Source organism: Salmo trutta, chromosome 16 (genome assembly GCF_901001165.1).
Source record: "Salmo trutta chromosome 16, fSalTru1.1, whole genome shotgun sequence".
In the NCBI taxonomy this organism is placed as follows: domain Eukaryota; kingdom Metazoa; phylum Chordata; class Actinopteri; order Salmoniformes; family Salmonidae; genus Salmo; species Salmo trutta.
The window spans coordinates 5,229,732-5,256,883 of record NC_042972.1 but is presented as its reverse complement, the minus strand read 5'-3'; the positions used below and the strand labels follow the sequence as shown (position 1 = coordinate 5,256,883).

Genomic DNA, 27,152 nt, shown 5'->3' with positions numbered 1-27,152 from the left:
CTAACACCAGGGGCTGAGGATTTTTCTAGAATAGTGGCCAATTCGTTGATGTAAATATTGAAGAGTGCAGGGCTCAGATTGCAACCCTGGCGAAGGCCCCGCCCCTGGTTAAAGAATTCTGTTCTTTCCTTTCCAATTTTAATGCTGCACGTATTGCCAGTATACATTGAGGCAGCAGCTACTCTTCCTGGGGTTTATTATGGATCACCATTAGTTCCTTCCAAGGCAGCAGCTACTCTTCCTGGGGTTTATTATGGATCCCCATTAGTTCCTTCCAAGGCAGCAGCTACTCTTCCTGGGGTTTATTATGGATCCCCATTAGTTCCTGCCAAGGCAGCAGCTACTCTTCCTGTGGTTTATTATGGCAGTTCACCATTAGTTTCCTGCCAAGGCAGCAGCTACTCTTCCTGTGGTTATTATGGAATCCCCCCCCATTTAGTTCCTTCCAAGGCCAGAGCTACTCTTCCTGGGAGTTATTATGGATCCCCATTCGTTCCTGCCAAGGACAGCAGCTACTCTTCCTGGGTTTTTTATTTTTATGCCGAATCCCCATTAGTTCCTGCCAAGGCAGCAGCTACTCTTCCTGGGGTTTATTCTGGATCCCCCATTAGTTCCTGCCAAAGCAGCAGCTACTCTTCCTGGGGTTTATTATGGATCCCATTAGTTCCTGCCAAGGCAGCAGCTACTCTTCCTGGGGTTTATTATGGATCCTCATTAGTTCCTGCCAAGGCAGCAGCTACTCTTCCTGGAGTCCAAACACATTAAGATACTTACATTACATATAAAACAACAGATAAACACTACATCATATAACATTATTACACCACATATCTACAATACAAAATGTTTAATACCACCATACAACACTATTACTGTGTGTATAGAGTGCATGTGCTAGTGCTTGTGTGTGTCTGTTACTTTGTGTATCTTCACAGTCCCCGCTGTTCCATAAGGTGTATTTTTTATCTGTTTTATGAATCTGATTTTACTGCTTGTATCAGTTACCTGATGTGGAATAGAGTTCCATGTAGTCATGGCTCTATGTAGTACTGTGCGCCTCGCGTTGTCTGTTCTGGACTTGGGGACTGTGAAGAGACCTCTGGTGGCATGTCTTGTGGGGTATGCATGGGGTGTCTGAGCTGTGTGCCAGTAGTTTAAACAGACAGCTCGGTGCATTCAACATGTCAATACTTCTCACAAATACAAGTAGTGATGAAGTCAACCTCTCCTCTACTTTGAGCCATGAGAGATTGAGATGCATATTATTAATGTTAGCTCTCCTGCCTTGTTGATAGTGTTGTTAAGAAGGCTGAGCAGCGCTTTAGTATCCGGCTTCTTCACCTGGTGGATCGTCTGAGACCAGCCACCTGGACAACTGATGAAACTGTAGGTTTGCACAACTGAAAAATGTCTCCACAAACTGTCAGAAAACGTCTCAGGGAAGCTCATCTGTGTGCTCGTCGTCCCCATCAGAGTCTTGACCTGACTGCAGTTCGGAGTCGTAACTGACTTCAGTGGGAAAATGCTCACCATCGATGCCCCACTCGCATGCTGGAGAAAAGTGCTCTTTACGGATGAATCCCGGTTTCAACTGTACCGGGCAGATGGCGGAAACCGTGTATGGCATCGTGTGGGTAAACGGTTTGCTGCTGTCAACGTTGTGAACAGAGTGCCCCATGGTGACGGTGGGGTTATGGTATGGGCAGGCACAATTGCATTTTATCGATGGCAATTTGAATGCACAGAGATACCGTGATGAGATCCTGAGGCCCATTGTCGCGCCATTCATCCACCGCCATCACCTCATGTTTCAGCATGATAATGCACAACCCCATGTCACAAGGATCTGTACACAATTCCTGGAAGCCGAAAATGTCCCAGTTCTTCCATGGCCTGCGTAGTCACCAGACATGTCACCCATTGAGCATGTTTGGGATGCTCTGGATCGACATGTACAACAGCGTGTTCCAGTTCCCACCGATATCCAGCCATTGAAGAGGAGTGGGACCAACATTCTACAGGCCACAATCAACAGCCTGATCACCTCTGTTGACTGATTCCCTTATAATGAACTGTAACTCAGTAAAATCTTTGAAAATGTTGCATGTTGCGTTTTATATTTTTGTTCGGTGTATTTTACCCAAGAAAGCATATAGCTAGCTATCTCTATTGGATTTTATGTTTTTCTGTTGTGCGTAATGTGCAGTAGCCTATATATATTTTTGTAAATATTTTTTATTTATTTAACCTTTATTTAACTAAGCAAGTGAGTTAAGAACAAATTCTTATTTACAATGACGGCCTACATATACTATATACGTCTTAGATAACGGCATAATCGTTTGGTCTTTTTTGGTCTTGGATCTCCTTTAAATGTTGTTAATGTAGAGATCATAAAACCAGGCTAGAATTTTCAATCAAATCTCTAATCAAATCCAGATATAGGCCAATTTATATGCTTTTCAATGGCGCTTCCAGTTTTGGCGGGAAATACTGGGTTACCTGGGAGAAAAGTGATTTATTCTCGGGATGAAACAATTGTAAAATATTCATCCCTATTCCTGACATTGATTACTAACTCCAGGTTGACTCATTGGCTCTTCTGGACAATGACTTTCTGACCAGGGTTGGCACTGCTTTCATGTGATATTACAGATATACACTGGAATGAATTATAACTGGTTTGTGTGTGTGTTCTCTGTAGCAGGCTTGGCCCGCCGGCACTCAGCAGATCCTCATCCCGTCGTCATGGCAGCAGGTTCCTGGCATGGCCATCCACGGCTCCTCCCACCAGACGGTTGTCGCGGAGTCTCCCGGAGAGACGCTCCTTCCGGACACAGCCCAGCACACAAACAGCTGGAGGTATGGTTATCACCATGGTTACATAGCTGTCTGTCAGAATAGACCTCTTAAAAAAAGAGAACAGAAGTCAGTCCACCAATAGGATTATTACCCAGATCATGTCAGGGTGTAACGATCCCAGAAAAAGAGAAACACAAATAATTAAAAACTTTGAGCGTTTACTTCTCTGCCTGGAGTGCCAGATGGGTGGGGTTTGTGGTTTTGGGACTTTTCTATTGGTTAATTTAAGCCAGGCAAGCTCACAGGCACAGAAACAGTATTTGAAACCCAGGTCTGAAGAAAAGCAGGGGTACTCAGATGTGTGTGGTGTGTGTAGGGGGTCTCAGTACAGGGGAGTACTGCAGCAGAGTCAATCGACCTTTGACCCTAGCCGGGGTCAGGCCACCCAGAGGTCACAGCAGGAGAGGAGCGGAGCGGGGAAGAGGGCCAAGGGTCGCCGCGGCAACAACAGAAACACCAGGTACAACTGACTGGAAGAGAAAGGCTTTTGGATAGATCGTGGCACAACAACTAATTACAGTTATTAATTAGTAACAGTTATCAACTATATAGTTACAGTTATTAATTAGTAACAGTTATCAACTATATAGTAACAGTTATTAACTATATAGTTACAGTTATTAATTAGTAACAGTTATCAACTATATAGTAACAGTTATTAACTATATAGTTACAGTTATTAATTAGTAACAGTTATCAACTATATAGTAACAGTTATTAACTATATAGTTACAGTTATTAATTAGTAACAGTTATCAACTATATAGTAACAGTTATCAACTATATAGTTACAGATATCAACTATATAGTAACAGTTATCAACTAGTAACAGTTATCAACTAGTAACAGTTATCAACTAGTAACAGTTATCAACTATATAGTTAGTTATTAATTAGTAACAGTTATCAACTATATAGTAACAGTTATCAACTAGTAACAGTTCTCAACTAGTAACAGTTATCAACTATATAGTAACAGTTATCAACTAGTAACAGTTATCAACTATATAGTTACAGTTATCAACTAGTAACAGTTTTCAACTATATAGTTACAGTTATCAACTATATAGTTAGTTATCAATTATATAGTAACAGTTATCAACTATATAGTTACAGTTATTAATTAGTAACAGTTATCAACTATATAGTAACAGTTATCAACTAGTAACAGTTATCAACTATATAGTTACAGTTATTAATTAGTAACAGTTATCAACTATATAGTAACAGTTATCAACTAGTAACAGTTATCAACTATATAGTTACAGTTATCAACTATATAGTTAGTTATCAATTATATAGTAACAGTTATCAACTATATAGTAACAGTTATCAACTAGTAACAGTTATCAACTATATAGTAACAGTTATCAATTATATAGTAACAGTTATCATCTATATAGTAACAGTAATCAACTATATAGTAACAGTTATCAACTATATAGTAACAGTTATCAACTAGTAACAGTTATCAACTATATAGTAACAGTTATCAACTAGTAACAGTTATCACTAGTAACAGTTATCAACTAGTAACAGTTATCAACTATATAGTAACAGTTATCAACTAGTAACAGTTATCAACTATATAGTAACAGTTATCAACTAGTAACAGTTATCAACTAGTTACAGTTATCAACTATATAGTTACAGTTATCAACTAGTAACAGTTATCAACTATATAGTAACAGTTATCAACTATATAGTAACAGTTATCAACTATATAGTAACAGTTATCAACTAGTAACAGTTATCAACTATATAGTAACAGTTATCAACTATATAGTAACAGTTATCAACTATATAGTAACAGTTATCAACTATATAGTTACAGTTATCAACTAGTAACAGTTATCAACTATATAGTTACAGTTATCAACTATATAGTAACAGTTATCAACTATATAGTAACAGTTATCAACTATATAGTAACAGTTATCAACTAGTAACAGTTATCAACTATATAGTAACAGTTATCAACTATATAGTAACAGTTATCAACTATATAGTAACAGTTATCAACTATATAGAAACAGTTATCAACTAGTTACAGTTATCAACTAGTAACAGTTATCAACTATATAGTAACAGTTATCAACTATATAGTAACAGTTATCAACTAGTAACAGTTATCAACTAGTAACAGTTATCAATTATATAGTAACAGTTATCAACTAGTAACAGTTATCAACTAGTAACAGTTATCAACTATATAGTAACAGTTATAAACTAGTAACAGTTATCAACTATATAGTAACAGTTATCAACTAGTAACAGTTATCAACTAGTAACAGTTATCAACTAGTAACAGTTATCAACTATATAGTAACAGTTATCAACTAGTAACAGTTATCAACTAGTAACAGTTATCAACTAGTTACAGTTATCAACTATATAGTAACAGTTATCAACTAGTTACAGTTATCAACTAGTAACAGTTATCAACTAGTAACAGTTATCAAACTATAGTAAGTAAACCGTGTATAACTAGTACAGTTATCAACTAGTTACAGTTATCAAACTTTAGTAACAGTTATCAACTATATAGTAACAGTTATCAACTAGTAACAGTTATCAACTAGTTACAGTTATCAACTAGTTACAGTTATCAACTAAATAGTAACAGTTATCAACTATATAGTTACAGTTATCAACTATATAGTAACAGTTATCAACTAGTAACAGTTATCAACTATATAGTTACAGTTATCAACTATATAGTAACAGTTATCAACTAGTAACAGTTATCAACTATATAGTTACAGTTATCAACTATATAGTAACAGTTATCAACTAGTAACAGTTATCAACTATATAGTTACAGTTATCAACTATATAGTAACAGTTATCAAACTATATAGTAACAGTATCAACTAGTTTACGTTATCAAATAGTAACAGTTATCAACTAGTAACAGTTATCAACTATATAGTAACAGTTATCAACTAGTACAGTTATCCACTATATCAGTAACAGTTATCAACTATAGAGTTACAGTTATGAACTATATAGTAACAGTTAATCAACTATATGAGTAACAGTTATCCTATAATTATCAAACTATATAGTAACAGTTATCAACTATATAGTAACAGTTATCAACTATATAGTTACAGTTATCAACTATATAGTTACAGTTATCAACTATATAGTAACAGTTATCAACTAGTAACAGTTATCAACTATATAGTAACAGTTATCAACTATATAGTTAGTTATCAACTAGTAACAGTTATCAACTAGTAACAGTTATCAACTAGTTACAGTTATCAACTATAGAGTAACAGTTATCAACTATATAGTTACAGTTATCAACTATATAGTAACAGTTATCAACTATATAGTAACAGTTATCAACTATATAGTAACAGTTATCAACTATATAGTTACAGTTATCAACTATATAGTAACAGTTATCAATATTATAGTAACAGTTCTCAACTATATAGTTACAGTACTCAACTATATAGTAAACAGTTACTCAACTATATAGTAACAGTTATCAAACTATATAGTTACAGTTATCAACTATATAGTAACAGTTATCAACTATATAGTAACAGTTATCAACTATATAGTTACAGTTATCAACTAGTAACAGTTATCAACTATATAGTAACAGTTATCAACTATAGAGTTACAGTTATCAACTAGTAACAGTTATCAACTAGTAACAGTTATCAACTATATAGTAACAGTTATCAACTAGTAACAGTTATCAACTAGTAACAGTTATCAACTATATAGTAACAGTTATCAACTAGTAACAGTTATCAACTATATAGTAACAGTTATCAACTAGTAACAGTTATCAACTAGTAACAGTTATCAACTAGTAACAGTTATCAACTATATAGTAACAGTTATCAACTATATAGTAACAGTTATCAACTAGTAACAGTTATCAACTATATAGTAACAGTTATCAACTAGTAACAGTTATCAACTAGTAACAGTTATCAACTATATAGTAACAGTTATCAACTATATAGTAACAGTTATCAACTAGTAACAGTTATCAACTAGTAACAGTTATCAACTAGTAACAGTTATCAACTAGTTACAGTTATCAACTATATAGTAACAGTTATCAACTAGTTACAGTTATCAACTAGTAACAGTTATCAACTAGTAACAGTTATCAACTATATAGTAACAGTTATCAACTAGTAACAGTTATCAACTAGTTACAGTTATCAACTAGTAACAGTTATCAACTATATAGTAACAGTTATCAACTAGTAACAGTTATCAACTAGTTACAGTTATCAACTAGTTACAGTTATCAACTAAATAGTAACAGTTATCAACTATATAGTTACAGTTATCAACTATATAGTAACAGTTATCAACTAGTAACAGTTATCAACTATATAGTTACAGTTATCAACTAGTAACAGTTATCAACTATATAGTTACAGTTATCAACTATATAGTAACAGTTATCAACTAGTAACAGTTATCAACTATATAGTTACAGTTATCAACTATATAGTAACAGTTATCAACTATATAGTAACAGTTATCAACTAGTTACAGTTATCAACTAGTAACAGTTATCAACTAGTAACAGTTATCAACTATATAGTAACAGTTATCAACTAGTTACAGTTATCAACTATATAGTAACAGTTATCAACTATATAGTTACAGTTATGAACTATATAGTAACAGTTATCAACTATATAGTAACAGTTATCAACTATATAGTAACAGTTATCAACTAGTAACAGTTATCAACTATATAGTAACAGTTATCAACTATATAGTAACAGTTATCAACTATATAGTTACAGTTATCAACTATATAGTTACAGTTATCAACTATATAGTAACAGTTATCAACTAGTAACAGTTATCAACTATATAGTAACAGTTATCAACTATATAGTTACAGTTATCAACTAGTAACAGTTATCAACTAGTAACAGTTATCAACTAGTTACAGTTATCAACTATATAGTAACAGTTATCAACTATATAGTTACAGTTATCAACTATATAGTAACAGTTATCAACTATATAGTAACAGTTATCAACTATAGTTACAAAACAGTTCCTATAGTTACAGTTATCAACTATATAGTAACAGTTATCAACTATATAGTAACAGTTATCAACTATATAGTTACAGTTATCAACTATATAGTAACAGTTATCAACTATATAGTAACAGTTATCAACTATATAGTTACAGTTATCAACTAGTAACAGTTATCAACTATATAGTAACAGTTATCAACTATAGAGTTACAGTTATCAACTAGTAACAGTTATCAACTAGTAACAGTTATCAACTATATAGTTACAGTTATCAACTAGTAACAGTTATCAACTATATAGTAACAGTTATCAACTATATAGTTACAGTTATCAACTAGTTACAGTTATCAACTATATAGTAACAGTTATCAACTATATAGTAACAGTTATCAACTATATAGTAACAGTTATCAACTAGTAACAGTTATCAACTATATAGTTGCAGTTATCAACTAGTAACAGTTATCAACTATATAGTAACAGTTATCAACTATATAGTTACAGTTATCAACTAGTAACAGTTATACACTAGTAACAGTTATCAACTATATAGTTACAGTTATCAACTAGTAACAGTTATCAACTATATAGTAACAGTTATCAACTATATAGTTACAGTTATCAACTATATAGTAACAGTTATCAACTATATAGTTAAAGTTATCAACTAGTTACAGTTATCAACTATATAGTTACAGTTATCAACTAGTAACAGTTATCAACTATATAGTTACAGTTATCAACTAGTTACAGTTATCAACTATATAGTAACAGTTATCAACTATATAGTAACAGTTATCAACTATATAGTTACAGTTATCAACTAGTTACAGTTATCAACTATATAGTAACAGTTATCAACTATATAGTAACAGTTATCAACTATATAGTAACAGTTATCAACTATATAGTAACAGTTATCAACTATATAGTTACAGTTATCAACTAGTAACAGTTATCAACTATATAGTTACAGTTATCAACTAGTTACAGTTATCAACTATATAGTAACAGTTATCAACTATATAGTTACAGTTATCAACTAGTTACAGTTATCAACTATATAGTAACAGTTATCAACTATATAGTAACAGTTATCAACTATATAGTAACAGTTATCAACTATATAGTAACAGTTATCAACTAGTAACAGTTATCAACTAGTAACAGTTATCAACTATATAGTAACAGTTATCAACTAGTAACAGTTATCAACTAGTAACAGTTATCAACTATATAGTAACAGTTATCAACTAGTAACAGTTATCAACTAGTAACAGTTATCAACTATATAGTAACAGTTATCAACTAGTAACAGTTATCAACTAGTAACAGTTATCAACTATATAGTAACAGTTATCAACTATATAGTAACAGTTATCAACTATATAGTAACAGTTATCAACTAGTAACAGTTATCAACTATAGAGTTACAGTTATCAACTATATAGTTACAGTTATCAACTAGTAACAGTTATCAACTATATAGTTACAGTTATCAACTATATAGTAACAGTTATCAACTATATAGTAACAGTTATCAACTATATAGTTACAGTTATCAACTAGTTACAGTTATCAACTATATAGTAACAGTTATCAACTATATAGTTACAGTTATCAACTAGTAACAGTTATCAACTATATAGTTAGTTATCAACTATAGAGTTAATTATTAATTAGTAACAGTTATCAACTATATAGTTACAGTTATCAACTAGTAACAGTTATCAACTATATAGTAACAGTTATCAACTATATAGTTAGTTATCAACTATATAGTAACAGTTATCAACTATATAGTTACAGTTATCAACTATATAGTAACAGTTATCAACTATATAGTAACAGTTATCAACTATATAGTAACAGTTATCAACTATATAGTAACAGTTATCAACTATATAGTAACAGTTATCAACTATATAGTTACAGTTATCAACTATATAGTAACAGTTATCAAATATATAGTTACAGTTATCAACTATATAGGAAGTTATTTATTAGTTACAGTTATCAACTATATAGTTAGTTATTAATTAGTAACAGTTATCAACTATATTGTAACAGTTATCAACTAGTTACAGTTATCAACTATATAGTAACAGTTATCAACTATATAGTAACAGTTATCAACTATATAGTAACAGTTATCAACTAGTAACAGTTATCAACTAGTAACAGTTATCAACTATATAGTTAGTTATCAACTTTAGAGTTAATTATTAATTAGTAACAGTTATCAACTATATAGTAACAGTTATCAACTATATAGTTACAGTTATCAACTATATAGTAACAGTTATCAACTATATAGTTAGTTATCAACTATAGAGTTAATTATTAATTAGTAACAGTTATCAACTATATAGTTACAGTTATCAACTAGTTACAGTTATCAACTATATAGTTAGTTATCAACTATATAGTAACAGTTATCAACTATATAGTTACAGTTATCAACTATATAGTTACAGTTATCAACTATATAGTAACAGTTATCAACTATATAGTAACAGTTATCAACTATATAGTAACAGTTATCAACTATATAGTAACAGTTATCAACTATATAGTTACAGTTATCAACTATATAGTAACAGTTATCAACTATATAGTTACAGTTATCAACTATATAGGAAGTTATTAATTAGTTACAGTTATCAACTATATAGTTAGTTATTAATTAGTAACAGTTATCAACTATATAGTAACAGTTATCAACTAGTTACAGTTATCAACTATATAGTAACAGTTATCAACTATATAGTAACAGTTATCAACTATATAGTAACAGTTATCAACTAGTTACAGTTATCAACTATATAGTAACAGTTATCAACTATATAGTAACAGTTATCAACTAGTTACAGTTATCAACTATATAGTTAGTTATCAACTATAGAGTTAATTATTAATTAGTAACAGTTATCAACTATATAGTAACAGTTATCAACTAGTAACAGTTATCAACTATATAGTAACAGTTATCAACTATATAGTAACAGTTATCAACTATATAGTTACAGTTATCAACTAGTAACAGTTATCAACTATATAGTTACAGTTATCAACTAGTTACAGTTATCAACTATATAGTAACAGTTATCAACTATATAGTTACAGTTATCAACTAGTTACAGTTATCAACTATATAGTAACAGTTATCAACTATATAGTAACAGTTATCAACTATATAGTTACAGTTATCAACTAGTAACAGTTATCAACTATATAGTAACAGTTATCAACTATATAGTTACAGTTATCAACTATATAGTAACAGTTATCAACTATATAGTAACAGTTATCAACTATATAGTAACAGTTATCAACTAGTAACAGTTATCAACTAGTAACAGTTATCAACTATATAGTAACAGTTATCAACTAGTAACAGTTATCAACTAGTAACAGTTATCAACTATATAGTAACAGTTATCAACTAGTAACAGTTATCAACTAGTAACAGTTATCAACTATATAGTAACAGTTATCAACTAGTAACAGTTATCAACTAGTAACAGTTATCAACTATATAGTAAACAGTTATCAACTATATAGTAACAGTTATCAACTATATAGTAACAGTTATCAACTATATAGTAACAGTTATCAACTATATAGTAACAGTTATCAACTAGTAACAGTTATCAACTATAGAGTTACAGTTATCAACTATATAGTTACAGTTATCAACTAGTAACAGTTATCAACTATATAGTTACAGTTATCAACTATATAGTAACAGTTATCAACTATATAGTAACAGTTATCAACTATATAGTAACAGTTATCAACTAGTTACAGTTATCAACTATATAGTAACAGTTATCAACTATATAGTTACAGTTATCAACTAGTAACAGTTATCAACTAGTAACAGTTATCAACTATATAGTTAGTTATCAACTATAGAGTTAATTATTAATTAGTAACAGTTATCAACTATATAGTTACAGTTATCAACTAGTAACAGTTATCAACTATATAGTAACAGTTATCAACTATATAGTTAGTTATCAACTATATAGTAACAGTTATCAACTATATAGTTACAGTTATCAACTATATAGTAACAGTTATCAACTATATAGTAACAGTTATCAACTATATAGTTAGTTATCAACTATATAGTAACAGTTATCAACTATATAGTTACAGTTATCAACTATATAGTAACAGTTATCAACTATATAGTAACAGTTATCAACTATATAGTAACAGTTATCAACTATATAGTAACAGTTATCAACTATATAGTTACAGTTATTAATTAGTTACAGTTATCAACTATATAGTAACAGTTATCAAATATATAGTTACAGTTATCAACTATATAGGAAGTTATTTATTAGTTACAGTTATCAACTATATAGTTAGTTATTAATTAGTAACAGTTATCAACTATATTGTAACAGTTATCAACTAGTTACAGTTATCAACTATATAGTAACAGTTATCAACTATATAGTAACAGTTATCAACTATATAGTAACAGTTATCAACTAGTAACAGTTATCAACTAGTAACAGTTATCAACTATATAGTTAGTTATCAACTTTAGAGTTAATTATTAATTAGTAACAGTTATCAACTATATAGTAACAGTTATCAACTATATAGTTACAGTTATCAACTATATAGTAACAGTTATCAACTATATAGTTAGTTATCAACTATAGAGTTAATTATTAATTAGTAACAGTTATCAACTATATAGTTACAGTTATCAACTAGTTACAGTTATCAACTATATAGTTAGTTATCAACTATATAGTAACAGTTATCAACTATATAGTTACAGTTATCAACTATATAGTTACAGTTATCAACTATATAGTAACAGTTATCAACTATATAGTAACAGTTATCAACTATATAGTAACAGTTATCAACTATATAGTAACAGTTATCAACTATATAGTAACAGTTATCAACTATATAGTTACAGTTATCAACTAGTAACAGTTATCAACTATATAGTTACAGTTATCAACTATATAGTAACAGTTATCAACTATATAGTTACAGTTATCAACTATATAGGAAGTTATTAATTAGTTACAGTTATCAACTATATAGTTAGTTATTAATTAGTAACAGTTATCAACTATATAGTAACAGTTATCAACTAGTTACAGTTATCAACTATATAGTAACAGTTATCAACTATATAGTAACAGTTATCAACTATATAGTAACAGTTATCAACTAGTTACAGTTATCAACTATATAGTAACAGTTATCAACTATATAGTAACAGTTATCAACTAGTTACAGTTATCAACTATATAGTTAGTTATCAACTATAGAGTTAATTATTAATTAGTAACAGTTATCAACTATATAGTAACAGTTATCAACTAGTAACAGTTATCAACTATATAGTAACAGTTATCAACTATATAGTAACAGTTATCAACTATATAGTAACAGTTATCAACTATATAGTAACAGTTATCAACTATAGAGTTAATTATTAATTAGTAACAGTTATCAACTATATAGTTACAGTTATCAACTATATAGTAACAGTTATCAACTATATAGTAACAGTTATCAACTATATAGTTAGTTATCAACTATATAGTAACAGTTATCAACTATATAGTAACAGTTATCAACTAGTAACAGTTATCAACTATATAGTAACAGTTATCAACTATATATTAACAGTTATCAACTATATAGTAACAGTTATCAACTAGTTACAGTTATCAACTATATAGTTAGTTATCAACTATAGAGTTAATTATTAATTAGTAACAGTTATCAACTATATAGTAACAGTTATCAACTAGTAACAGTTATCAACTATATAGTAACAGTTATCAACTATATAGTAACAGTTATCAACTATATAGTAACAGTTATCAACTATATAGTAACAGTTATCAACTAGTAACAGTTATCAACTATAGAGTTAATTATTAATTAGTAACAGTTATCAACTATATCGTTACAGTTATCAACTATATAGTAACAGTTATCAACTATATAGTTAGTTATCAACTATATAGTAACAGTTATCAACTAGTAACAGTTATCAACTATATAGTAACAGTTATCAACTATATAGTTAGTTATTAATTAGTAACAGTTATCAACTATAGAGTTACAGTTATCAACTATATAGTTACAGTTATCAACTAGTAACAGTTATCAACTATATAGTAACAGTTATCAACTATATAGTTACAGTTATCAACTATATAGTAACAGTTATCAACTATATAGTAACAGTTATCAACTATATAGTTACAGTTATCAACTATATAGGTAGTTATTAATTAGTTACAGTTATCAACTATATAGTTAGTTATTAATTAGTAACAGTTATCAACTAGTGTGTACCTAAGTACGTTTCTTATCCCTGCGTGTGTGTATCCAGGGGTGTGTCTGGTGTGTCGCTGCTCACCAACGCCATGCTGACTCCGCCCACCTGCAGTGTGGCAGCTCTCTCTCAGCCAATCATCATCTCAGACACGCCCAGCCCGGCGGTCAGCGTCATCACCATCCACAGCGACTCAGACGAGGAAGACGAGAGGAAGTTCCACCCCGCCAGGTGAGGTCAATTCCTGTGTCTGTTCTCCTTTCCAATCACAAACGACTGTTGGTTTTATGTGGACAGTCCCTTATAGATGGTTTGCAGATGATAGTCTATCAAAGCTATCATCTAGCCTAACTAATCTCTGTTGATATGCAACAATTTCACTGACTTACTTGAATTAAACCCTTTAACTCAGTGAGGAGCATAGGTCATCCACAAATGATGGTAAAACAATTATTAAAGTTTTATTTCTGTTGTTGTTATGAATCTAATGTATGTTTCGAATGTACAGTACCAGTCAAAAGTTTGCACACAACTACTCATTCCAGGGTTTTTCTTTATTTTTTTTACTATTTTGTACATTGTAAAATCAAATCAAATTGTATTAGTCACATGCGTCGAATAAAACAGGTGTAGACCTTACAGCGAAAGGCTTACTTACAAGCCCTTAACCAACAATGCAGTTAAAAAAAAATACCCCCCCAAAATTTAAGTAACAAGTAATTAAAGCAGTAAAATAACAATAGCAAGGCTATATACAGGGGTACCGGTACAGAGTCAATGTGCGGGGCACCGGTTAGTCGAGGTAACACTGCCACGCTGATCCTTAACACTGGGGCCCCTCAGGGGTGTGTACTTAGGCCCCTCCTGTACTCCCTGTTCACCCACGACTGCTTGGCCAAACACGACTCCGACACCATCATTAAGTTTGCTGACGACACAACAGTGGTAGGCCTGATCACCGACAGCGATGAGACGGCCTATAGAGAGGAGGTCAGAGAACTGGCAGTGTGGTGCCAGGACAACAACCTCTCCCTCAACGTGATCAAGACAAAAGGAGATGATCGTGGACTACAGGAAAAGGCGGGCCGAACAGGCCCTCATTAACATCGACGGGGCTGTAGTGGAGAGGGTTGAGAGTTTCAAGTTCCTTGGTGTCCACATCACCAACAAACTATCATGGTCCAAACATACCAAGACAGTCGTGAAGAGGGCACGACAAAACCTTTTCCCTCACTGGAGACTGAAAAGATTTGGCATGGGTCCCCAGATCCTCAAAAGGTTCTACAGCTGCATCGTCGAGAGCATCCTGACGGGTTGCATCACTGCCTGGTATGGCAACTGCTCGGCATCTGACTGTAAGGCGCTACAGAGGGTAGTGCGAACGGCCCGATACATCACTGAGACCAAGCTTCCTGCCATCCAGGACCTATATAATAGGCGGTGTCAGAGGAAAGCCCATAAAATTGTCAGAGACTCCAGTCACCCAAGTTATAGACTGTTCTCTCTGCTACCGCACGGCAAGCGGTACCGGCGCGCCAAGTCTAGGACCAAAAGGCTCCTCAACAGCTTCTACCCCGAAGCCATCCAGGCTGTATCGCAACCGGCCGTGATTGGGAGTCCAATAGGGCGGCGCACAATTGGCCCAGCGTTGTCCGGGTTAGTCCTTCATTGTAAATAAGAATTTGTTCTTAACTGACTTGCCTAGTTAACCTCTCTCGGGTATGTGGGACGAAATCGTCCCACCTAGTCAACAGCCAGTGGAATCGAGTGGCGCGATATTCAAAAACCTTAAAAATGCTATTACTTCAATTTCTCAAACATATGACTATTTTACACCATTTTAAAGACAAGACTCTCGTTAATCTAACCACATTGTTCGATTTCAAAAAGGCTTTACAACGAAAGCAAAACATTAGATTATGTCAGGAGAGTACCCAGCCAGAAATAATCACACACCCATTTTTCAAGCTAGCATATAATGTCACAAAAACCCAAACCACAGCTAAATGCAGCACTAACCTTTGATGTTCTTCATCAGATGACACTCCTAGGACATTATGTTATACAATACATGCATGTTTTGTTCAATCAAGTTCATATTTATATCAAAAAACAGCTTTTTACATTAGCATGTGACGTTCAGAACTAGCAAACATACCGAAAACTTCCGGTGAATTTACTAAATTACTCACGATAAACGTTCACAAAAAAACATAGCAAATATTTTAAGAATTATAGATACAGAACTCCTTTATGCAATCGCGGTGTCAGTTTTTAAAATAGCTTTTCGGAAAAAGCACATTTTGCAATATTCTGAGTAGATAGCTCCGCCATCACGGGCTAGCTAATTTGACACCCACCAAGTTTGGCGTTCACTAAACTCAGAATTACTTCGTCAGAATGCACTCCCAGGACTTCTACTTCATCCACAAATGTTGTTTTGGTTCAAAATAATCCATAGTTATGTTCAAATATCCTCTGTTTTGTTCTTGCGTTCAAGACACTATCCGAACAGTGACGCGCGGACGCATGTCGTGAAAAAAAATTTCAAAATATTCCATTACCGTACTTCGAAGCATGTCAAACGCTGTTTAAAATCAATTTTTATGCGATTTTTCTCGTAAAATAGCGATAATATTCCGACCGGGAGACGTCGTTTTCGTTCAAAGACTCAAAGAAGAAAATGGACTCTTCACGTGCACGCGCGCCCCCATTTCATTGTTCTCAGATCGACCACTATCCAAATGCACTACTGTTTTTCAGCCAGGGACTGCAGAGTCATCATTCAATGTTCTGGCGCCTTCTGAGAGCCTATGGGAGCCTTAGAAAATGTCACGTTACAGTATAGAAGGCCAAGAAATGGTCAGAGAGGGCACTTCCTGTAAGGAATCTTCTCAGGTTTTTGCCTGCCATATGAGTTCTGTTATACTCACAGACACCATTCAAACAGTTTTAGAAACTTTAGGGTGTTTTCTATCCAAATCAAACAATTATATGCATATTCTAGTTTCTGGGCAGGAGTAATAACCAGATTAAATCGGGTACGTTTTTTATCCCAATGTGAAAATACTGCCCCCTACCCTAGAGAGGTTAAATAAAGGTTAAATAAAAAATAAAAATATTATGACAAGAACAGCTCAAATAAGCAAAGAGAAATGACAGTCCATCATTACTTTAAGACATGAAGGTTATTCAATCCGGAACATTTCAAGATCTTTGAAAGTTTCTTCAAGTGCGGTTGCAAAAATCATCAAGCGCAATGATGAAACTGGCTCTCATGAGGACCGCCACAGGAAAGGAAGACCCAGAGTTACCTCTGCTGCAGAGGATAAGTTCATTAGAGTTAACAGCCTCAGAAATTGCAGCCCAAATAAATGCTTCACGGAGTTCAAGTAACAGACACATCTCAACATCAACTGTTCAGAGGAGACTGCGTGAATCAGGCCTTCATGGACGAATTGCTGCAAAGAAACCACTACTAAAGGACACCAATAAGAAGAAGAGACTTGCCTGGGCCGAAAAACACAAGCAATGGACATTAGACCGGTGGAAATCTGTCCTTTGGTCTGATGAGTCCAAATTTGAGATTTATGGTTCCAACCGCCATGTCTTTGTGAGACGCAGAGGAGGTGAACAGATGATCTCTGCGTGTGTGGTTTCCATCATGAAGCATGGAGGAGGAGGTGTGATGGTGCTTTGCTGGTGGCACTGTCCGTGATTTATTTCGATTTCAAGGCACACTAAACCAGCATGGCTACCACAGCATTCTGCTACGATACGCCATCCCATCTGGTTTGGGCTTAGTGGGACTATCATTTGTTTTTCAACAGGACAATGACTCAACACACCTCCAGGCTGTGTAAGAGCTATTTGACTAAGAAGGAGAGAGATGGAGTGCTGCATCAGATGACCTGGCCTCCACAAATCACCCGAACTCAACCCAGTTGAGATGGTTTGGGATGAGTTGGACCGCAGAGTGAAGGAAAAGCAGCCAACAAGTGCTCAGCATTTGTGGGAACTCCTTCAAGACTGTTGGAAAAGCATTCCAGGTGAAGTTGGTTGAGAGAATGCCAAGAGTGTGCAAAGCTGTCATCAAGGCAAAGAGTGGCTACTTTGAAGAATCTCAAATATAAAATATATTTTGATTTGTTTTAAACTTTTTGGGTTACTACATGATTCCATATGTGTTATTTCATAGTTTCAATGTCTTCACTATTATTCTACAATGTAGAAAATTAGTAGGTGTGTCCAAACTTTTGACTGGTACTGTATCTCTCAATGTATGTTTCTAATGTATGAATCTCTGTGTTTGTCTGTTTAACAGCTGTGGTCCGGCTCAGAGGACTAACGTGATCAGCTGTTTGACGGTCCACGACTCTGACTCTTCCACGGCCAGCCCCCTCACCCCCCGCCTCATCGCCGGCTCCAGCACTCTGACACACCTCCGAGGAGGGGGGACGTCTGTGGGCAGGTCACTGGCCGTGGTGGCACCATCTGTCAAGACCCAGCCGACTGAGACGGGTGAGGTGGCTCACACTCGTCTAACACACGCATGCATGCAAACATGTCTAATACACTCTCAAACACACACACACACACACACAGGACATACTAGTGTTACACGGTATACCGAAAGTTATGTACTTTTTTTGATACTAGATCATGAAAAAAATGTCGGTACTAGAATGTGTTGCTTTCGGTAGATGTGTCTCAGGGATCAAGTGCAAACTGCCTGATCCACTAACTCACTGCTAGCCTGTACTGGGAGTCTGGGCTGCATCATGTTAGCTCCACTAACTCACTGCTAGCCTGTACTGGGAGTCTGGGCTGCATCATGTTAGCTCCACTAACTCACTGCTAGCCTGTACTGGGAGTCTGGGCTGCATCATGTTAGCTCCACTAACTCACTGCTAGCCTGTACTGGGAGTCTGGACTGCATCATGTTAGCTCCACTAACTCACTGCTAGCCTGTACTGGGAGTCTGGGCTGCATCATGTTAGCTCCACTAACTCACTGCTAGCCTGTACTGGGAGTCTGGGCTGCATCATGTTAGCTCTACTAACTCACTGCTAACCTGGGAGTCTGGGCTGCACCATGTTAGCTCTACTAACTTACTGCTAGCCTGGGAGTCTGGGCTGCATCATGTTAGCTTCACTAACTCACTGCTAGCCTGTACTGGGAGTCTGGGCTGCATCATGTTAGCTTCACTAACTCACTGCTAACCTGGGAGTCTGGGCTGTATCATGTTAGCTTCACTAACTCACTGCTAGCCTGGGAGTCTTGGCTGCATCATGTTAGCTTCACTAACTCACTGCTAGCCTGTACTGGGAGTCTGGGCTGCATCATGTTAGCTTCACTAACTCACTGCTAGCCTGGGAGTCTGGGCTGCATCATGTTAGCTCCACTAACTCACTGCTAGCCTGTACTGGGAGTCTGGGCTGCATCATGTTAGCTTCACTAACTCACTGCTAGCCTGGGAGTCTGGGCTGCATCATGTTAGCTTCACTAACTCACTGCTAGCCTGGGAGTCTGGGCTGCACCATGTTAGCTTCACTAACTCACTGCTAGCCTGTACTGGGAGTCTGGGCTGCATCATGTTAGCTCCACTAACTCACTGCTAGCCTGTACTGGGAGTCTGGGCTGCATCATGTTAGCTCCACTAACTCACTGCTAGCCTGGGAGTCTGGGCTGCATCATGTTAGCTTCACTAACTCACTGCTAGCCTGGGAGTCTGGACTGCATCATGTTAGCTTCACTAACTCACTGCTAGCCTGGGAGTCTGGACTGCATCATGTTAGCTTCACTAACTCACTGCTAACCTGGGAGTCTGGGCTGCATCATGTTAGCTCCACTAACTCACTGCTAGCCTGGGAGTCTGGGCTGCATCATGTTAGCTCCACTAACTCACTGCTAGCCTGGGAGTCTGGGCTGTATCATGTTAGCTCCACTAACTCACTGCTAGCCTGGGAGTCTGGACTGCATCATGTTAGCTCCACTAACTCACTGCTAGCCTGGGAGTCTGGGCTGCATCATGTTAGCTCTACTAACTCACTGCTAGCCTGGGAGTCTGGGCTGCACCATGTTAGCTCCACTAACTCACTGCTAGTCTGGGAGTCTGGGCTGCATCATGTTAGCTCCACTAACTCACTGCTAGCCTGTACTGGGAGTCTGGGCTGTATCATGTTAGCTCCACTAACTCACTGCTAGGCTGTACTGGGAGTCTGGGCTGTATCATGTTAGCTCCACTAACTCACTGCTAGTCTGGGAGTCTGGGCTGCATCATGTTAGCTTCACTAACTCACTGCTAGTCTGGGAGTCTGGGCTGCATCATGTTAGCTTCACTAACTCACTGCTAGCCTGCACTGGGAGTCTGGGCTGTATCATGTTAGCTTCACTAACTCACTGCTAGCCTGTACTGGGAGTCTGGGCTGCACCATGTTAGCTTCACTAACTCACTGCTAGCCTGTACTGGGAGTCTGGGCTGCATCATGTTAGCTCCACTAACTCACTGCTAGCCTGGGAGTCTGGGCTGCATCATGTTAGCTCCACTAACTCACTGCTAGTCTGGGAGTCTGGGCTGCATCATGTTAGCTCCACTAACTCACTACTAGCCTGGGAGTCTGGGCTGCATCATGTTAGCTCCACTAACTCACTGCTAGTCTGGGAGTCTGGGCTGCATCATGTTAGCTCCACTAACTCACTGCTAGCCTGTACTGGGAGTCTGGGCTGCACCATGTTAGCTTCACTAACTCACTGCTAGCCTGTACTGGGAGTCTGGGCTGCATCATGTTAGCTCCACTAACTCACTGCTAGCCTGTACTGGGAGTCTGGGCTGCACCATGTTAGCTTCACTAACTCACTGCTAGCCTGTACTGGGAGTCTGGGCTGCATCATGTTAGCTCCACTAACTCACTGCTAGCCTGTACTGGGAGTCTGGGCTGCATCAGGTTAGCTTCACTAACTCACTGCTAGCCTGTACTGGGAGTCTGGGCTGTATCATGTTAGCTTCACTAACTCACTGCTAGCCTGTACTGGGAGTCTGGGCTGCATCATGTTAGCTTCACTAACTCACTGCTAGCCTGGGAGTCTGGGCTGCATCAGGTTAGCTTCACTAACTCACTACTAGCCTGTACTGGGAGTCTGGGCTGCACCATGTTAGCTTCACTAACTCACTGCTAGCCTGTACTGGGAGTCTGGGCTGCATCATGTTAGCTCCACTAACTCACTGCTAGCCTGGGAGTCTGGGCTGCATCATGTTAGCTCCACTAACTCACTGCTAGTCTGGGAGTCTGGGCTGCATCATGTTAGCTCCACTAACTCACTACTAGCCTGGGAGTCTGGGCTGCATCATGTTAGCTCCACTAACTCACTGCTAGTCTGGGAGTCTGGGCTGCATCATGTTAGCTCCACTAACTCACTGCTAGCCTGTACTGGGAGTCTGGGCTGCACCATGTTAGCTTCACTAACTCACTGCTAGCCTGTACTGGGAGTCTGGGCTGCATCATGTTAGCTCCACTAACTCACTGCTAGCCTGTACTGGGAGTCTGGGCTGCACCATGTTAGCTTCACTAACTCACTGCTAGCCTGTACTGGGAGTCTGGGCTGCATCATGTTAGCTCCACTAACTCACTGCTAGCCTGTACTGGGAGTCTGGGCTGCATCAGGTTAGCTTCACTAACTCACTGCTAGCCTGTACTGGGAGTCTGGGCTGTATCATGTTAGCTTCACTAACTCACTGCTAGCCTTGGAGTCTGGACTGCATCATGTTAGCTCCACTAACTCACTACTAGCCTGGGAGTCTGGGCTGCATCATGTTAGCTCCACTAACTCACTGCTAGTCTGGGAGTCTGGGCTGCATCATGTTAGCTCCACTAACTCACTGCTAGCCTGTACTGGGAGTCTGGGCTGCACCATGTTAGCTTCACTAACTCACTGCTAGCCTGTACTGGGAGTCTGGACTGCATCATGTTAGCTCCACTAACTCACTGCTAGCCTGGGAGTCTGGGCTGCATCATGTTAGCTCCACTAACTCACTGCTAACCTGGGAGTCTGGGCTGTATCATGTTAGCTCCACTAACTCAAATGCCTTTTTTTGCCTTAGTATTGTTTTGGTATTGTGATGGTATCGAGTATTGTGATACTAAACCTGGTATCAGTATCAAAGTCAAAATTCTGGTATCTTGACACCACTAGGACATACCCACAGAGCTCTGTACAGTTTAGAATCACAAATACAGTATACAGAAGCACAGAATTCTTTAAAACCAGTTTGAGTGTTTCATTGAAGGCTGTTTTTCTAACCATGTCTCTCTGTCTCTTCCTGGTTGGTTTCCAGGGCAACTCCAGAGCTCATACATCAAGCCCAAGCGGGCCAATCGACAGTCCTGTAGTGGTGACAACAGCGACCGCCATAAGCTAGCCCCCAGCCAATCACATCCTCTCAACCTCAGCCAGGTGAGTCGGCCAGCCAATAGTATCCTCTCTTACTAGCAGGTGTTCCCCAGGCCACTGTGACACGTTACAGAACTTTCAGATAGAAATGTATTGTGCAGAACAGTTGATTGTCTATTTTAATTTTTAAACAGTGATGTAAGATTTTTCCTTTGTTTATACAGTTTATTTTCATTGAGATATTTGGCAAAAGACATGTTCTGATGCAGTCTGCCTGCCTCTCTTTCTCCAGGTACAGCCTGTAGTCTCATCCTCATCTCAGGACCGTTCCCACGGCAACCTGCGTCGCCAGGCAACCTACCCCCCTAGCCCCGCTTCCCACTACACCTTTCAGGAAGCGCCCTCCCTAAGCTCCGCCCCCAGCCTCTACACCTTCCCCGCCTCCGCCGCGCTAGCCTCCGCCTCTCAGGCCATGGAACAGTTCCTGGGGCGTGGCCACCCCACCCCTTCCACCTACGCCCCTTCCACCGTCTCTTACGGAGCCTCGGGGTTGGCCCGGAGTGACGCAGGGACCAGGAAGGAGTCTTCGGTGGGGTCAGGAATGATCCATGGGGTGGGGCTTCCTGCAACCTATCAGCACCAGTTTACTGCTGGGCCTCCATACATTAGTGTGAGGCCCCGGGCTGAAGCCTACAGCGCATACCAGCTCAGCCCTCGACGGTTGGGACAGTACCCCTACTTATGATGAGACGTGGGGCGCTTTCAGCAGCATGCAACGTTTTGGAACGTTCAGATAGAAAAATCCTATGTAGAACAAACATGTCTGTGAATTGCAGATCACATTAGAGCTGGGATGATAAACCAAAAATTATCGACACCGACTATACCGATCACTTAACGCAGGCATTTTGTTAATATCATTCATTACAATAAGTAGCCTGTACTAGAGAAATGTGAAGTTTTAAATGAAATAAGTTTGCTAATATGGGTGATTGTTAATGGAACAATTGATGGCTACAACCATCAAACTAGTAGTAGTTTAAAGGCCCAGTGCTGCTGTTTTTATCTCAATATCAAGTCATTTCTGGGTAACAATTAAGTACCTTACTGTGATTGTTTTCAATTAAAATAAACAGAAAGCTAAATAGGAAAGAGCAATTTCTCAAGCAAAAGTTTTGCTAGGACTGTCTGGGAGTGGTCTGAGTGGGGAGGGGAAACTGAAAACTAGCTGTTATTGGCAGAGAGTTTTGGAACTCTTTCTTATTAGTCTATTAACTAATTAACCACCTGGTGATGTCACCAGACACGCCCAAAACTCCATCCCACCAAAACAGGTAGACATTTCAGGCGGTCTTTTCAAACAGTTTTTACACTTAAAGGGCATTATCATTATTTTTTATTTTTTATTTTTTACAATTTCACAGTATTATTCCAACCACACAGGGGAGAATTTTTTTTTTTTTAAACTACACTGGGCCTTTAAAGGATATTAAAACCATATGGTGGTGCAGATTGTTATATACTCTCCTTTCTATTTATCGTTATCAAATAAATTCAGGTCATTTATCCCAATATGGATATTTTTTTGTCCTTATCGCCCAGCTCTAGATCTAGCTCTATTCATGAGATTTTTTTATCTGCAACGTTTGGACAACGTTTTGCAACTGAACGTGGCTATGGTAGAGCAGTATACCTACTGATGATGTCATGATACTGGGGCTAGAGGGGAGGGGGGGGGGCGATAATGTGTAGGACTATGGCCCTCACAAACACACTCTGAAGGGGCAATAAGAACCCCCCCACTTCACCTTGTGGATGAATCAGGGAGGGCTATGGAAGGGGGTGGGGGGGTAACTATGAATATTTGCACTACTGCATTTTATTTACTGTTAAGCAGTGGTTCACCTCAAACTGGTTTAACAGCTTTCTGTTAAGCAGTGGTTCACCTCAAACTGGTTTAACAGCTTTCTGTTAAGCAGTGGTTCACCTCAAACTGGTTTAACAGCTTTCTGTTAAGCAGTGGTTCACCTCAAACTGGTTTAACAGCTTTCTGTTAAGCAGTGGTTCACCTCAAACTGGTTTAACAGCTTTCTGTTAAGCAGTGGTTCACCTCAAACTGGTTTAACAGCTTTCTGTTAAGCAGTGGTTCACTTCAAACTGGTTTAACAGCTTTCTGTTAAGCAGTGGTTCACCTCAAACTGGTTTAACAGCTTTCTGTTAAGCAGTGGTTCACCTCAAACTGGTTTAACAGCTTTCTGTTAAGCAGTGGTTCACCTCAAACTGGTTTAACAGCTTTCTGTTAAGCAGTGGTTCACTTCAAACTGGTTTAACAGCTTTCTGTTAAGCAGTGGTTCACCTCAAACTGGTTTAACAGCTTTCTGTTAAGCAGTGGTTCACCTCAAACTGGTTTAACAGCTTTCTGACCTTTTGTAGTAGTATTATTATTATTATTATTATGTGATATTGTACTGTTATTTTTCCCAGCAGAAAAAGTATAATTGTTTTGTTTTATCCCTGTTTTAATTGGATGTAGATTGAGGCGTTCTGGTTTTTTAATATCATATATATTATAAATTGTGTTTATTTAAAAGGCTTTGTGTTAAAGGACACTAGTCTCCTCTAGGGGTCCAGTCAGTGAGCTGAAAACACAGAATACTGGAGATACAAAACGTGTTTCTATACCATATGAAATGTAAGGATCAGGATGCATATGAAATGCACTTCCATATGAAATGTAGGAATATGACGTGAGCCTGTGTTCTACATGGCAGAAATGTACAGTATATAACAGCTATGCTGGTCTGTGAGCTATCTGTAGCGTTGCAGCCTCCTGAATAGGTCCTAGCTGTGTCTCCTTGCAATAGGAGAGCCCATTGTCTCACGTCAGATGGTGTCACTCCTACGCGACGCTCGTCCCTCAACCGAGTGCAGACGGCCGTCAGCGCTATCTGACGTCAGACAATGTAGGAGAGGCTAGAAAGGCGTAGCTAGAGAGATGGCACACCTAGCTAGGAAGATGCTACTGCTAGCTAATTAGCTAGCTAGCTAGATATGCTAGCTAATCTAAAGAAAACCTACAGGAGACCCTTGTAGCCTAACTCTAGCACAGCTAGCTAGAGAGATGCTAGCTTTTAGCTAACCCAAGGCCAGTCTAAAGGTGATTCAAGTATCTTTAGCATGGCAGGCTAGCTAGAGAGATGCTAGCTACTTGATAATTTAAACAAAGCACTTAAGGTGATTCCGTTTTCGTCCTCATGCTAGCTAGCAGTAGCCACATGCTGGCTAGCATGAGGGCGAAAACGGCTCAGCGGTGTGTCTTAATCTAAACAAAAGCCCTTTCCAACAATATAGCAGAGCGTATAAGGTTGGAATCTTCTAGCTTACCTAAAGGTGATTTGTGTGTCTTTAGCATGGCTGGCTAACTAGCTAGAGATGCTAGCTATATGCTAACCTAAATAACTTCTAACGGTGATCCTTGTGTCTTTAGTATCCTTATATAACCCAAACGAATCCAGTGACATCCATAATATGGTCCGATAATATTTGTATTATATTATTTTACATATAGCCTAACCCGTGTGTTTTTAGTTCTACATGTTCTAAGTTCTAAATTTCTCTATTGTGAGTTTAAATTATGTTTTGTCATTATTAATGTGAGCTGTCACACAAAGACGGTCTTGTTGGTGGCTCATGCCCCACCGGATGGATGGTAAGACGTTTGAATGGAAGGAGACGGAGACAGAAATGTATGGTTGTTTGGCACTGATGCGATGAATCATTTCATTTAAATCATGAGTATGTTGTATGTAGGCTGTTCTGTCACAGCCTGGTAATGATGTAGGGAGACAGCCACGATCTAGTCTACACACCACCAGACCTGGTTTAAAATACTATTGTGACTTATTATTAATTCAATTGCAACAGGCACATTCAGTTGAGCACAGTTTAAAGTATTTGAAATGATTTTAAATAGTAATTGAACCCAGATCTTCACATGACAAACTGAGCGTTTTAATGTTTGTTTGGACTGTAATAATGAGGTTGAACGATGAAAAGTCACATCGCTCATCGATCAGCCAGGAAACTGCTTTACAACTTAAACTGACCTACTGAAAAAAACCATTTGGTTCATTTTGTCACCTGTGGTTTTAGATAGAAGTACATTATGACTCTCGGACGGAACTCTCCCAGTGTTCTATTGTGACGGAAGGTTCCTACTGCTGTTAAAGGGATCATTTTACTGGTTCTGCAGAGAACGTCAGAATATTTTCACCTGGGTAGAGTTGTTTATTGTTTTCAAAACACTCACTGGTCTTTTTCTTGATACTGTACTGTCTTGTCTTGTCATTATGTTGCACAATGCATTTAGAAATCAGGTTATTGGTGAGGATAATGTCAACATCAAATCAACCCCAATCACTGTTTTCAAATAAATTACCCAGAAGTCCATGTGTCTTGTCTCTTGACTCTAAGCAACGCTAATCATAGTTAACAGGCTTTGGTGTCAGGCTATCATTCAT

General features: G+C 37.1%; 1 protein-coding gene across 2 annotated transcripts in view; it reads left to right on the top strand.

Moving 5' to 3' along the window:
- Positions 1-23,500, top strand: part of LOC115149991 (homeodomain-interacting protein kinase 1) — a 53,713-nt gene extending 30,213 nt beyond the window's left edge. Inside the window, exons 12-17 of one of the 2 annotated variants that reach the window (XM_029692849.1) lie at positions 2,708-2,862; positions 3,179-3,322; positions 14,299-14,472; positions 18,566-18,762; positions 22,577-22,695; positions 22,925-23,500. In XM_029692849.1, the coding sequence (XP_029548709.1) occupies positions 2,708-2,862; positions 3,179-3,322; positions 14,299-14,472; positions 18,566-18,762; positions 22,577-22,695; positions 22,925-23,377 (1,242 nt within the window). In that variant the 3' untranslated portion in view covers positions 23,378-23,500. Of the gene's footprint in view, positions 1-2,704; positions 2,863-3,178; positions 3,323-14,298; positions 14,473-18,565; positions 18,763-22,576; positions 22,696-22,924 lie in introns of both variants that reach the window. The other variant, XM_029692848.1, reaches the window with a different exon arrangement.
- Positions 23,501-27,152: the final 3,652 nt, after the last annotated feature.